The sequence below is a fragment of the Alexandromys fortis genome, unplaced genomic scaffold (genome assembly GCF_014885135.2).
Source record: "Alexandromys fortis isolate MF-2015 unplaced genomic scaffold, M_Fortis_MF-2015_v1.1 scaffold_87, whole genome shotgun sequence".
Classification (NCBI taxonomy): domain Eukaryota; kingdom Metazoa; phylum Chordata; class Mammalia; order Rodentia; family Cricetidae; genus Alexandromys; species Alexandromys fortis.
The window spans coordinates 5,064,521-5,080,780 of NW_026067971.1; the positions used below are offsets into that span (position 1 = coordinate 5,064,521).

The 16,260-nt window shown below is 38.7% G+C and overlaps 1 protein-coding gene across 1 annotated transcript in view; it reads right to left on the reverse strand.

Annotated features, from left to right (window-relative positions):
- Positions 1 to 207: 207 nt before the first annotated feature.
- LOC126509728 (ATP-binding cassette sub-family G member 3-like) overlaps positions 208 to 16,260 on the reverse strand; it is a 32,716-nt gene continuing 16,663 nt past the window's right edge. Inside the window, exons 9-14 of the mRNA XM_050155804.1 lie at positions 12,090 to 12,179; positions 10,527 to 10,651; positions 7,695 to 7,849; positions 4,056 to 4,145; positions 2,976 to 3,058; positions 208 to 1,195 (exon numbers count right to left, since the gene is read on the reverse strand). Coding sequence (XP_050011761.1) covers positions 1,015 to 1,195; positions 2,976 to 3,058; positions 4,056 to 4,145; positions 7,695 to 7,849; positions 10,527 to 10,651; positions 12,090 to 12,179 — 724 coding nt within the window. The 3' untranslated portion in view covers positions 208 to 1,014. The remainder of the gene's footprint in view (positions 1,196 to 2,975; positions 3,059 to 4,055; positions 4,146 to 7,694; positions 7,850 to 10,526; positions 10,652 to 12,089; positions 12,180 to 16,260) is intronic.

Sequence of the window (16,260 nt, forward strand, 5' to 3'; positions counted from 1 at the left end):
ATACTTAAGAACATTATCTTGGAGCTCATACCCTTTTACTTATAATTTAGTTAGTTACTATTTTGTGGACTTATAAAAACCATTGCTTATTTAAAGAATAATAGTGTTACTAATTTGTAGACTTAAAAAATAACCATTGCTTATTTAAAGAATAATAGAAACCAAATAGGAAAAAGTCTCTATTAGATACTGTACATAAAACATTCCTTTTTTATATTTGTAATTTTTATTTTAAAAATTTTGACAATTCCACATATGTACATAATACATTTCAGCCATTCTCATTCATTCCCATCTTTCTTATCTCCCATCCAACTGTTCAAACAACCCTCTTCAAAATTCCCTTTCCCACATTTTTATCTTTGTGTTTTGTTAGTGACCCACAGAGTTTAACCAGTGTTGTCTGTGTGGCCATGGTTTTATACTGTCCACAGGAGCCTAGCTGCTGTCTTTCCTGTTGAGAATACATGTGAAATCAATGACTGCCTCTCTCTCATAATCTACCAGTAGCCAATAGTTCAGCAGAATGCAGTATGGCCCATTGTTGTGCTCATGAGGGACCCAGTCTTGTGCAGGGATCTGCAGATGTTGTGAGATGACCATAGTTGCAAGGGCTATGTCATGCCCACAATAGAGCATTTCCAGCTGTTCTTCTCATCTTCTGGCTCCTGTACTCTTTCCACTCCTTTTTCTAAGTTTTGGAGGGGGTTGTATAGGTGTCCTGTTTAGGGTTAAGCACTCAAGTGTCACTTACTCTGGTCCTTTGAGCAGTCATGATTGTCTGCATTCACCACAGTTCCTTACCGTGGGAATCTTTCCTGGGTAATGCTGGCTGCAGCATGTGTCCATGAGTGTAAGTGTAAATATTTAGAACACATTCAGAAACACATCTCTTTCAGCAAATGAAGACAGTTTCTGCCCTACAATCTAAGACTCTAGTTACTGTTTTTTTTTTGGGGGGGGGAAGGTCTGGATTTACAAAAAAGAAAGATTTTAGTTGTTGTTTTTTAAAGGTCAATTAAAAGAAAATGGAAGAGTGATTTTAAAATATCTCTTTTTCTTAAGAACTAATAGCTGCACATAGGTAATCAATAAGAGGATAATCATTATACAAGTTAAGACCACGAGATTCTCCCAGAATCCCCATGGTGAGAGGTCAATGTCCCAGATTCTCAAAAATTCTTCACCAGTACACCTGTAATTTAATATATAGAAAAATAATATCAAAATTTATTCAGTACATTTACTGTTACTTGCTTTAAAAAAAAAACATAGTTTTAGCACATCATTAAGTTTCTTCTTTATATTTAATTTGTGGCAGTACTGACATATTTACAATTTTGTTATATATTATGTCAATCTCAACTATTTGAATCAAGTATCTTAGTTAATTTCAAAATTCATCCTAAGAGGTGTAGCTGTCACATCTCTTTAAAAGGATAGAGGAAGCCGACTTAGTAAACATGGCCCTGTCATTTCTATTCTACAAAACTGCTCTCCGTGATATGGCGTGTATCAACTCTTGTTTCTCTTGAAGGGGAAAACCTTAGCTTTTTAAGTTCATATACACACACTCCAAGAAATCAAAGCTTACACAATTCTGCTGACACAGCACATGATCACACAAAAGAACAAAGTATCAAATTCTAGACCAAGGACCAGAGGAGACCAAGGGTTTCCAAGAGGAGTCAGTCAGTTGCTCTCAGCTCCTGTACTAAGAGATCAGTGAAAGCCATAGTTGCTCAGATATGGAACACCCCCAGGAACCCATGGCTACAGATAAAGTCTGGGTAGCAGTTGGAACTCAGATGCAGGGACCCTGACACAGCTTGGAAAGGCAGCTATTGTGAAAAGTTCTGGATACACTGCAATTGCAGACTGTGTGTCTCCATCCTCTATGTCTCCATTCCTGTGTATCTTTAAGCTGTGTGTCTCCACCTTTGTGTATCTCAATTATGTGTATCTCCTTCCCTGTGTGTCTCTATCCCTGCGTGTCTCCATCCCTGTGTGTCTCCTTTCCCTTGTATTTCCTAGGATCTAATAGTTCCAGAATCCACTGGAAGGGAAGATTTCTTCTTAATCTTGTGAGGAAAATCCTTCTGTGAATCTCAGGACTGTGGATGGCCTTCCTTGATTTCACATTACTAATCCAAGTCCTCCTAAACAATCACTGATAAGGAATTTGTTTTAGAAGAGTGCCAGACCACATCAGAAGAGAGGAGATGTGATAAATAAAATATTGTCTTATGTGTGTTTTCTTATCAGTAATTCAAACATAATTTTTTATTAATATTATTCATTATTATTTTGAACATCCATGAGAGATTTAACATATCATCACATTCCTATTTCACTTATATATGAAAATCAAATCAATGAGAACAATCATAGAAAGTGAAAGTACTTTTATAGAATTAGATACAAAAGATATTTCCTTTTCAACATAGAGAAATATGTATTTTTCATTGTAGGACAAGTCTTCTGATAGGATATTCCCCCCACACACACACACAAGGCATACACACACACAAACATACACACTACCTTTTGATTTCTTAAAGACTTCTAGAGTGTGGGGCATAGAAAATACCCTGAAATTGGGCAGGCAGCTCACTCACTTTTATCCTTGCTGCCCTGACATTCTTGGGCTCTGCTCACAGGTACCATAATCTATACATGTGAAACTGTATGCCCTTGTAAACTATCAGAGCAGCCTGTGTCAAACTTAAGTGTTCTAAAACAACTCAAATCCACAATCAAGACACAAAAACCACTTTAAAAGGCCCCAAAGAACCCTTCCTGCACATTATCTACACCTTGGAGTTGTAGGATGGAAACACAGCCAGCTGTGCATTGGTTATAATGACTCATTCTGGGGAATGGGCAAAGGGCAAAGAGTTAATCCTGAAAGGAGGGTTTCCTCTCTAAGTCTACAGCTTTCTATGTCCCCATCATGACACTGAAGTCAAGCTTACATTACAAAGTTGTGGCATCTACTGACTTCTGTTTTATGTTCTGGGCAGAAGTTTTGTCCCACGAGTTCATTGTGTTGCAAAGCCTGTAACACAAACAGGATCAGGGAAAAGTAAACCATTTAATACATTCATAAGTTTCAAAAGAATAATACAGTTATAACCTCAAGTTCAATCTTTACTGTTATTTGTGAATGTGTTTAATAAAACAACCCACCCCCACCAAGTTCAGTTTGCTCAGCAAAGCAGTGCCCATCCCCCATATTTAGGAGGCTTAGGATTGAAATGATGGTGCTTGCCAACTACTAAGAAGTAGATATTCTAACTTGACCACTCCTGTATCCTCCTTCTCTGCCTAGTCCTTAACCCTGTAATTGAAACAATACCATTGATTTATAGCAACAATATTCTCTTGCTTATTTTTATCAAAACCAGATGTGATTATTGTAGTAAGAAAGTCTACTAAGACAGAATTTACTTCAGAGAAAGTTTGTCAAAGCCGGTATGGCTATGGGTATCACATGGTTTCTGCTTCTTTTAATTTCTAATATAAACTTTCTATAACAGACCTTGATCTTTCATAATTTTCTTATTGCATATAATCACAACTGTTTATTTTTCATCATATCATCTACCTTTCCCCTTCACTCTGGGATTTTTCTCAACCTTTATTTCCCTCAAATAACACATGACTGGGGGAAACCTCAGATGACTTACTGACCTTTGGCTAAAATCAATGGGAAATTTATAAACTTTACACAGCTATCCTTGATCTTTCATAATTTTCTTATTGGGTATAATCACAACTGTACATTTTTCATCATATCATCTGTCTTTCCTCTTAACCCTGGAGTTTTCTTACCCTTTAGTTCTCTCAAATAACACATGACTAGGGTGAAAACCCCAGATGACTTACTGACCTCAGGCTAAAGTAAGCAGGAAAGTTCTCATCTTTTGCTCCTGGAAAGAAATTACTGGGCAGTGACTGGTTAGAGATTACAGCTGAGGAAAGGACTTGCCTGGGGTTCATTTCAGTTGCTACAGTTGGAGAACCCAAGTACAGTGATAGACATGACAACTTACTATAAATCCATAGTGAGGAATGCTCAAGGACTTAATCCATGAGAGGTCCCGCATGAGGTTTACGGAATATAATGACAGACCTGAGATCAACTACAAAGAACAGAACCACAAATTAGAATCAGTCCAGGAACTAAGAATTCTAGAGAAAATCCTTCCTCTTCAAGACCCCTTCATTTTTCTGACCATTTCTTCTCAGACCAGTTCTTTAAAGCATTTTTACAGTAAACTCTAAACAGAATTCTTCATTTTACAATATCATGGCTCTTTGTGGGTTTAAAAGAAGGACCTGCCACCCCTCTCTGCAGGAGTCAAGCCTACAGATGTTTATAATGTTTATATTTAAAAGAACATGCAATCTATGCATAGTCTATTAAATGGGCTGGGTGTGCACAACCCATTGTGGGTGGTACCATCCCTGATCTGCTGGACTTGGGTTCTATAACAAAGTAATCTGATAAAGCCCTTAAGTAGTTCCCTTCCATGGTTTCTGCATAAGCTCCTGACTCCAAATTCCTGCCAGTTTGAGCTCTTATTCTGGATTTAATCAATGGTCAACAGTGTTGTGGAAGTATAAGCCAAATAAACCCTTTCCTACCCAGCTTGCTCTTCGGTCATGGTGTTTCATCACAGCAATAGAAACCTTAAGTAGGACAAACACTGAATATCACAAACTCACTTCTATTCCAAGAATCTATAAGTCTTGTTATTTATAAGAGTTTTGACTCTCTATTCATGATCTTAGGAGTAATTTTGGATTCATTTTAAAATACCACCTTAAGACAACTTCAAGCCTAGAACTGATAATCCACACCATGTGGTGAAGAGCAGCAGAAACAGGGCCCAACCCCCCGTTTAAAAACTCAAACCACAGAATCACACAGAGATGGGGACAGCTCCGAAGTTGACACAAAACTTACCCTATTCACTCTGATGTACACTAGAATATGCAAAACAATGACTGTCTGCACGCATTCAGACAGCATTTGTCCAAACGCTTATGCAGAGGACACAACATTTGGCACCATAACTAGTTAGAAACTGCATACAATAACCAGTTGTCTTAATTCCTTTTCTGTGGCTATGATAAAACACCCTGACAAACATAGAGAAGTCAGGAGCTTTTACAAGTACAAATTGCAAACATAATGGGAAAGAAATAAGGGAAACAATCTCACTCACAAAAAACTCAAAAAAAGGGAGGTGTGAGATCTTAGAATAAATATAACCAAATGAAATACTTGTATAATAAAACATGAAGACACTGGAAAAAAATAAATTGAAGATACTAGAGGATAGACCTCCCATGCTTACAGATTGGTAGGATAAGTGCAAAAATATCCATGCTACCTAAAGCAACCAAGAAATTCAATGCAATCCTCATCGAAACTTCAATACAATTTAAAGAAATTGCAAAATAATACTAAATTTCACATGAAAAATCATCAGATTATCAGATCAAGTATGAACAGCAAAACGGCTAGAGGTATCACCAACCAACCGTGAAAGAATCCATCCCCTGTCATGTGAGGGATAACTCATTTTCTCTATTGTGAAGAGGCTTTCAGTGGGACTGTCTGCACATCTGGGAACAAGAACAACAGACTCTATAAAACTTTACCACCCGTGTGTCCTTTTTCATAAAGAGGGTAGCATGCCTGTTAACTCCCTAAGATAGGAGACATGAAACACTCATGTGGAGAGAGGCACCCAGCCCTTCTGATAGCTTTTTTAATTTTCAACAAATCTATGTAGTTCTAAGTTACTCTAAGATAGTATTCATCAAACAATCATCAGCACAGGGAAAGGAGGAGGCTGCTATCACCTGAGGAGGTATTCTTTTAGTTTGTTTCTTTGGTATTTGTGGGAGTTCATTTGGGTTCCTTCAAAGGGCTTCATTTAAGATCTTCCATGAGGATTTTTAATTATTTTCAAACCCTTTTCCTGTTTTCGCAATTACACATCATTAACACACACACCTGATTGGCCCACACACGTGTAGACCTCATCTAAACTTTGTTTCTATTGTTCTGATAAAGACACTGACCGAAACTATGGGAAAGAAAGTGTTTATTCTACTTTTCCATGCTGACCAGCCACTCAGCCTCAAGCTGGTGGAGGCCTGCTTGCAGCTGGGAAGGAGGCAGTGGCCTCTCTGCCAAACTGTTTGACCAAGATATGGGCAGGACCAGAAGAATTCCTGCAGGAGCTGAATTCCCCCAGAAAGGAGCTGCACATCCTCAAGACTACACTCATGAATGAAAGCTCACAGATTTATTCCATTGGTACTTTAGTTCTAATTTTTTTTAAAGTGAAGATCATATTTGTTGTGGATGCATATGAAATTTAGGAGACAAAGAACTCTCCATAGCAAAAGAAGACAGGGAAACCAAAGTTTAAAGGCTGAGAAGTAACAGGAGCAACAGCATTAGGGATACATGTGGTTTGGGACAGCCCATCCTAAACAAAGGCCAATATATTTCACAAAATGTAGGAAGACTTCCAGGAGACAGTTTAACACCAAAATACTCTGTGTGTCCCTCTTGAAAATTTTTCCACATATTCTCCGGGATAAAGTTACTGTTTTATACCCATATTTTCCCCCTTAACTATATATTCACACATGAGAAGGGAAAGGGGGAGGGTTTACACAGACTTTGTCCATCTTATTAATATGGACACATTCTATCATCTTTAACCCTCCGCTAATGAACTGGAGTCACTGTAGAACTGCATTTCATTTTTTAAAATCTCCCATTACAATGCTCAGACAGTTCTGGGCTCTGATAGTGACTTGGCTTCTCTTCTATACTCTGGGGTAGAAGCACCAGAACCAACAATGGGCAGAGCTTCTGGAAACAGTTCCTGGTCCTTGTTGTTTCCACTGTGCTTTTGGGTCTTCGCTCTGGGATGGCAACTGAGCCAATCTCTACAGTATGCTCCTGCACTAATAGAAAGAACATGAATGTTAACACACTACATCAATCTTTCTATTTACTTGATATGCTTCTGGGGGAAATGTGGGGTCTGGTTCCAATTATTGGTTGATTTATTTACATTAAGTGTGTAATTTACATGAGAAACTAAGACTGGGTATCCAGTTACAGCTAGTGAGCAGTAGTGTGCTAATAGTGGAGACTGATTAGTACTGAGGAGTCTGGATTCTTCCACTTTTTCTAACACTGTCCAGAACACAAGTGAGCCCTAAGACAAACTCCTAGTGCCATGACCTTGGTTTTCTGACTATAGACAACTGAATAAACCAAATCCCTTCTGCTGTAGTTAAAATAGCAGGCAAGTCTCTCACACCAGCATGAAAGAAAGGCTGCAATCCATCTTGTGGGATATCAGTCAATCATACTATTTTCTCGAAGTTCTAATTGATTATGGTTTTGTAATATGATCCTCCCAAAAAATGTCTGTTAAGAGCTCACTAGAAAGGGCGTGTCAGACACATCATAGGACTGACATCAGAGCAGCGGCCACAATGCCTAAAAAGAAAGGTGGCCCCTTTTCAACCACAGACCACAATAAGCTTTAGCATAAGACCGCATGGCTCAGGTCCTGATTTGCCAAGCAGGTTACATGTGAAGGAAGGAACACAAGGAAGATTTTCGTCTTATAAAAATAATTCGCACTCACCAGCATGAACATAAAATAGATGGTTATGAGTTCTGTTGGTACAGCTGCTGCATTCTCCCCTGCTCCTAAAGACAGTGGCACGGAACTGGTACAGCAAGCCAACATCATGATGGTGAATATCATAGTGAATAAACCCTTCACATCTGTTATTACTCCTTAGAAATAAAAAAAAAAGTGGTGTCAGTCCAGTTACCAAAGTCCAGGCTATTGTATAGTTTTCAAATAAGACGTCAACCACCAAACTCTAATTTAATTGACTTTTTCTATGGGACTATATAAAGTTGTTATACAGTTTCCATTTTAAAGATTTGTTCTATTTTAAGTCATGTGTATATTAATGTGTGTCTGTGAGAAAGTATGCCATATGTCTGCAATTACCTTTGGAGGCCAGAAGGCAGTATCAGATCTCCTAGAATTGTGGTTATAGGCAGTGAAAGCTGCATGATGATGAGGGTGTTAGGAACCAAATTTGGGGACTGTGGGGAGCAGCATGTGCTCTTAACTAACGAGCTATTTCTACAGCCTCATCATATGGCTTTGTATTTGTACTTGGAACAAAATGTTTTTCCATGTAATGCATATTCTCTTTTATAGATAATTATGAGAAATTTATGTGACCCTGATATGTAAAGCTCCAGGGAACACAACTGGTCAAATCTTCTGCCTTCTCTCACAGGAGGATCACCAATAGAAAACATTCTTGTCCTCAGTTCCCTGTGTTTATCAGAACTGTGCTATTAAAAATAATGGGGTCAGTAGTGTGCAAGTTAGTTTTGTAAATTTAACACAAGTTAAAGTTCATATGGAAGAGATACCCTCAACTAAGGAAATGCCTCCATTATATTGGACTATAGGAAGCCTGTGGTGGCATCTTCTTGATTAAGGATTTATATGGGAGATCTTTTCAACTGTGAGTGATGCCATTCCTGGGCAGCTTGTCCTGGAATCTGTAATAAATCAGGCTGAACAACCCATCTGGAGCAAACCAGTAAGCAGCACTCCTCCACGGACTCTGCTTCATTCCCTGCCTCCAGGTTCCTGCCATGACTTCCCTTCTTGACATACTGCAAGCTGTCTAAGGGAAGGATTAAACAACCATGCAGTGGCTTTAATATCTGGAGGACAGGAGAATGCCTCTGACTTTAGTTTTTCCTAGAAAATCACCATGTAACTGCTATGGAGGAAAGCAACGGGCTCCACAAGCTGATTTATAATCTTTATGGGGCTAATGTTATGAGCCATGCATAGTCCTATGTAGTCAAAAGATCACAAGTTAGAGTCTGGGAATCTGAGTTATATTCTTAATTGTTTTAATAGCGATTGTTATGATTACCACAGTATGTATGGTACATGTGTGAGTATGGGTGTCCATTACTATGCATGTGGCATGGTGTACATGTGGCATGGTGTGCATGTCCCATAGTATTCATTATCATGGTATGCAAGAACCACAGAGTGTATGTTTCATGGTGTGCTTGTGCCATGGTGTGCATGTGTCATGGTGTGTAAGTACCATGGTGTGTTGGAGGAAGGGTCGTTTGTTCATTTCCAGCTACCCAGCCAGCTTAGACAGAAGGATGTTCCACACCAATAGTGTACATGTGCCATGGTGTACATGTGCCATGGTATGCACGTGCCATGGTGTGTGTGTGTGTTTGTGTGGAATTGAAGAACGTCTTTCTGGAATGATTCTCTCTTTCACTGTGGATTCTGAGCATCAAATTCAGATTGTCAGACTTGCAGGAAGAGCACCTTTGCCCACAACTATCCCATGGCCTAACTGAGTGGTGCTGAGTGATCAGTCTCCTATAAAACAAAGTCTAAGCTGTACTGGTGTTTATACTTGAAAGTGTATCTGTGTGAGAGTGTGTGTGTGTGTGCAGAACTGCATGTATGTGTATGTATGTGTGCTTTGTGCGCATTTATATGAGTGTTTGTGGGTGTATAAATCTGTGTGTGTTTGTATGTATGTATGTGTGTGCATTTAGATGTGTGTGTGTGTGAAAAGTATGGAAATTCTGAACAAATAATCTAGGCACATTAACAATAATGAACAAATGAATCTGGGCACATATTTAAAAAAACTATATATGTTATATAATTTCAGCAAACCTCAAATTCATTATCCTCTCTCTTTGTAAAATTAGGTGGCATAAGACATTGTACACATTTAACTTCTTTTACATAATTCATATGTATAACATATTATCCTCTTCTCTATGTTTTATTTACATATAGAGGCACATACTGAAATGCAGAATAATACACCACTGGGCTAGAGAGATAGTTCACATATTAAAAGCATGTGCTAGCATTGCAGAGACCCGGAATTCTGTTACCAGCACCTACATTGTGGCTCATATTCTCCTGGAACTCCAGTTAAAGGTGATCTAATGTCCTCTTCTGGCCTCCCCAGGAGCTTCATTCACTTAGTGTGTGTGTGTGTGTGTGTGTGTGTGTGTGTGTGTGTGTGTGTGTGCATGCATATACACACACAGGAAAACAAACAAATAAAGGAAAAATAAATCATTTACAGTACTTATGATAGATATCTAATAATTGATTTACTCCATTGGCACTGTCTCAAATGTGTATTCTATTTATACATTCATTATAGTCCATGGAATCTCTAGCACAGTTTCATAAGCAGCTTTTGTAGTATTTTGCTAATAAGTCTTGGAGACTTTCCTCACACTGAACATCTGTTTTACATGGCACACAGTGAAGATGAGCTTTTCTACTCTTGCTCTTCTACTTTAGTCTTGCCATATATGTACAAACTAAACATGCTCCCCCAACAATAAACACATATTCTCTTGCTTTGTCACTTACCTGTTATGCTGAATACTATAACAGTAAATATAATACTCGGCAATAACCTTCTGGGTACCAGTTCACCCAGCAATTTTCCAAGGAAATATGAAGACACTCTGTAGTATCCACTGGTGTGCTCATGTCTACAGAGTCAAAGATAAGGTTATACATCCTTAGATTAGTCCAGAAGGCACAGGGGAGATGCTGGCTACACTGACTTCTGTTATGACAAGGATCTTCACAGGACAGTGTCCCCTATTGTCCATGCTGATGCCCATACACGTCCCTGGCTTAGGGACCAGCATCTTTAGGTCATCAGCCTTATGACATTCTCATTACAATTCTCCCCTCTAATGAATTGTCCTCTATTTTTTCCTACTCTGGCCATACAATAGCCCTTCCAGAGAAACAACCCAATGTGTTCACTCTCCCCAAGTCTCTACCCCTCTGAAGCTGGTTTCCTGAGAAGCAGCTCATTCATATCTCACCTCAGACCATGGTCATGGAGACTTCTCTCCTTCCAGTTCTTATGAAGGTGACACTGTCAGCCTGAGGTCACAGTGCCCCTTCAGGACACTACATCATTCTCATCTGCTGATCTCACTTCGGCAGATGTATTCCTTCAATAATCTTTCTTTACAACTGTGAATCCTTACCAGTACCAAATATAATCTTTCCTTCCTGATATCTTCTAAGTCATTCCAAATTCCATGTTCTTCCCCTCCCAGTGATTTCATTGTATCTCTTATTTTTTGAGAATAAACCACTAGTGCAGTCTTGCCTCAGAATCCATATGCAGCCAAGATTGACTAACTTCCTGCCTCTTCCAGAGCCCCAAGAGATGGAATTACAGAAACACAGTCATGATCAGTGTTTTGTGGTACTGTAACTTTAACAGAGGGTTTCATGCACACAAAGTCAACACTCTACCAACTGAGTGGAGCCCTCAGCTCCTCTCTGGTGACTCTTTTCCTTGACATGTACTTGGAGGCAAATCTTGGCCATCTTTGAGAGCAATGAATCCTAATCAAAGGCCACCAGAAAAAAATTCTTCCATGTTTGAAAAACACAGGAGATAAAACAGCTCATTTCTATACAGCTACTGTTTGGCTCTTTCCAGTCCTCCATCAAGAGGAGAACTCTGATTCTTGTGCAACTGTACCTCTCCAGCTCCAATGTGCTGCTGATCCCACTACACTTAAGCTCTACAAAATCCCTGACATTCTCCTTAGGGGGTTCATGAATTTCCTGTGATTTTCAGCCTCCTACTGCTGTGTTGTCTACTGAGTTCTGAGGACTACACCCCAAATCTGAAGTATTTACTGTGCATCAGATACCTCTGCTCTTAATTACACATTTATTTTTCATTAATATTAGTAATCTCTTTACATACTTCAAAATGCATGGGACCACAACAATGATGAACACAAACTTTCATTATCTGTTTACTTTTCTGCTAAAAAGATAAGAAAAAAGAAAAAATGCTGATATTTCATGAGATAGCATGCTAAGCCCAAATACAAATGTAATTAATTTGATCAACAACCCCTGATGCCTGATACCTGAGCAGGGGATACTCACAGAAAACGATCCCTGTCAATCACGAAGAGTTCCCCTGTAGTCATGCCTGTGATACATTCAAAGCTTGTGAGCAAGAAGAGCAAGGCAGCTCTGTAGGGAGAGAATGAGGGCAAAAGCAATAGTAAATTCAACATTAGGATGGTTTCCTTACAACAAATGGAGGGAAAGAAAAACAAAACAAAAAATAAGGAAAAAGAAAGTTAAGGTAAAACAATCAAACATGTAAAGGAAAGAGTTCAAGACCTGAAAATTGAAATAGAGGCAATAAAAAAACACAAACAGAAGGAATTTTGGAAATGAAAAACACAAACTTCAGATACAAGCATCATCAACAGAATGTAAGAGATGGAAGAAGAACTTTGTGGATTTAAAGATCCAATAGAGAATAGATTCATGGCTCAAAGAAAATGTTTAATCCAACAAATTCATAACACAAAAAAATCTGGGAAATATGGGACACCACAAAAAAAAACTGACCCTAAGAATAACAGGGATAGAAGGTAAAGAACTCCCTCTCAAAGGCACAGAAAACATATTCAAAATAATCATAGATTTCCCAACCCAAAGAAAGACATGCCCATGAAGATACAAGAATCTTACAGAACACCAAAAATATTGAACCAAAAAATGTCCCTTTACCAATACTTATCAAGACACTAAATATAGAGAATAATGAAAGAATATTAAGAGCTACAAAGGAAAAGGGGCAAGTAACATATAAAGGCAGATCTATCAAAATTACACCTGACTTCTCGATGCCGAAGGTCCTGGACAGACATTTGCAGACACTAAGAGACCCTGGAATTTAGCCCAGACTACTCTACCCAGCAAAACTTTCAATTACTATAGGTGGAGAAAACAAGATATTCCATGACAAAACCAGATTAAATGATGCCTATCCGCAAATCCAGCCCTGTACAAAGTACTAGAAGGAAAACTTCAACCCAAGGAAACTAGCTGTATTCACAAAAACAGACAATAGATAACCTCATACCAGCAAACCACAGAGAGTGGAAACATACATACACTCTACCACCGTCATCACCAAAAATGGAAAAAGATAACAGGAATTAACAAACACTGGTCATTAATATCTCTTAATATCAATGGACTCAATTCACTTACAAAAAGACGGAGGTTAACAGAATGGATAAAAAAAACAGGATTCATTTTTCTGCTGCATACAAGAAACATACCTCAAAGATAGATATTACCTCAAAGTAAAAGGTTGGGTATAGTGATAGGTCACTTGTAACATAATAAATAAAGCTTGCCTGAAGATCAGATAGTAAAACAGCCACACTGATCAGCCATAAACACCAGACACTGGTGGCACAACCTTTAATCCTACTAGCCACACTAGTTTGACTTAGAAACTAGGCAGTAGTGGCACACGCCTTTATTCTCAGCACTAGAAAGAAATGTAAAATGGAAGGAGACAGATCTCAGGATCAATCTCATTCTGAGATTCCTGGAGGCAGGATTATCATTTTCAAACTGAGGTAGAAGAAACTCCACATGGAGTTTAATTTCTCTGTGGCAAAAGTAAACCACTGGGCAAGAAAATACCCTTGTTTCAACTGCTGACAGTATTCTTTCCTAACTGGACAAGCAGGACACAAAAGAAAGTGATTGCCAAACACTGTCAAGACGAGGGACAGCACTTCAGAATATCCTGTTTCACAGGATAATCTTTTCGATATATATGGTACAAGATAGATGACCCAACATTGCAGAGAAACATTGGGTACTGTCCAGACAGCCAGATTTTTCTATCATTTCTCACATTTTTGGGAATTTCCTTGTTTACATTTCATGCTTACTCACTTAATATTATTTCTTTCTTGGATCTCTGAAGGAGTGAAAGACTAGATAATTACAGTTATAGTTTTCCTTGTTTACCTGACACAGAAAGTAATTTATTATAGAAAGTATATTAGGTATAAGACTTTGAAATCACCAAGATAGGATAGATACTGAGTATTTTCTCTGAATTTGTCAAATGCAAATAGAATATACATTTTTTGCCTGTACATACTGTATTTAGTTATTAGATTTATTGTGTATAGTTTCTCTTATATTAGTTATAGCCTTCTTTTTTATTTTAGACAAAACAGGGAAATGTAGTGATATTTCATTTGTATTTTAATAAATAAAGTTTGCCTAAAGATCAGAGTAAAAGAATCACACTGGTTAGCCTTACGGATCAGGCAGTGGTGACACACACTTTTAATCCCAATAGCCACACTAGTTTGCCATAGAAACTGGGAAGCAATGGTACACACCTTTAATCTTAGCCCTTGAGTGGAATATAAGACAGGAAGAGACCAGCACAGTCTCATTGTGAGGATTTCTGGAGGCAGAATTGCCATTTTGGACTGAGGTAGAGGTAAGTGTCAATGGCTAGCTGCTTTTATTTTTTGGTCTTCAGGTTGAACCTCAATATCTATCTCAAGGTTTTATTAATCTTGTTACAGTTGGGAAATATTTTCCAATTAAATGAACCTAAGAAACAAGCTGGTTTAGCTATCTGTAGTGATAAGGTGAGCAGGCCTGCTTTTCGTCCCACCCAGCTCCAGCACAGCTAGCTTTATACCTGAAATAACAACACACAAATTGTATTTTAAACACTGCCTGGCCCATTAGTTCCAGCCTCTTAATGGCTAATTCTTATATCTTGCTTAACCCATTTCTAATAATCTGTGTAAATATTCAGCATGTCTGACCTGGCAGCTGGCTCCATGGCGTCTGACCTCACTTTTTTCTACCCAGCATCCTGTTCTGTTTACTCCGCTTACCTAATTTTCTGTTCTATCAAAGGGCCAAGGCAGTTTCTTTATTAACCAATGAAAGTAACACATAGATCTTCCTCCATCAGCTATCATAATATCTAACAAAATAAACTTGAAACTAAAGTTAATCTACTGAGGAAAAATGGTGTTGTACCCTGTAAAGATTACTTGTATTGGTTTAATAAGATGCTGACTGGCTAGTAGCCAGTCAGGAAGTATAGGTGGGCAACCAGAACAGGAGAATTCTGGGAAAAGGAAAGGCCCAATATTCAGTCGTCATGCAGCTGCTGAGGAAGCAAGATGAGAATGCCTCACTGATAAAAGGTACCAAGCAACATGGCTAACATAGACAAGAATTATGGGTTAAGATGTAAGAGTTAGTCAATAAGCAGCCTGAGCTAATAGGCCAACCAGTTTATAATTAATGTGGGCTTCTGTGTGTTTCTTTGGGACTTTCTATGAGACCAAGTGGGATAGAAACCTTAGTCATCAGATAGTGCCAATGTGGAAAACTACATCCACATACTACCTGAGAGAGCTTGGGAAGTAATTCTTGACACAAAGGAACAGAGTAAAGCATGGCTTCTTGATAGCAGCATTTTCTCAGGTGGGCTCTGTTTGCTAGGGAAAAGCATGTCTCCTTTAATACAGGCTTTCTTACTCAGCTTTAGCTGCAAAAACCATGCAGCTCTTTTAAGAGACCCCTACCACCAAACACTTATGCTGTGGGACGATGCTAGTCTGTACTCTGTCACTTGTATTTTAAATAAATGGTGACTGGTCAGCAGCTAGACAGGAAGTATAGGCAGGGCAATGAGAACTCAGTCTGCAGTTGTCACCCAGACAGAGAGGAAGCCAGACACAGAGCAAGCAAGATGTGACTGCCTCACCAAAAATGGTACCAAGTCACGTTGCTAATACAGACAAGAATTATGAGCTAATATTAGTTAGAAGCCTGAGATACTAGGCCAATAAGTTTATAATTAATGTAGATCTCTGTGTGATTTCTTCGGAACTTAACGACTGTAGGAACTGGCAGGACAGAAACCTAAGTCAATAGAATGTCGTGCCCAAGTGGGGCTGATCAAATCCACTTAAAAGCCTGAGAGAGCTTGGGAAGCTATTCTAGATAGAAAAGAATAGAGTTAAACATGGCTTCCTGATAGCAGTACTTTCTTGGGTGGACTTTGCTTGCTAGAGGCAAACACTCTCATTTTAGAGAGGCCTCCTGAATCAGCTTTTGCAGCTCTTTTAAAAGGTCCTGTTGTGAAACACTTAAATAGTGTTGATGAAAAGTTGACTGTACACTTTTTGGTTGTGGAAGGGACTTTGAAATGCCAGAGTTGTGGCAATAAACATGGCTTTGGCCAGTATCTCTG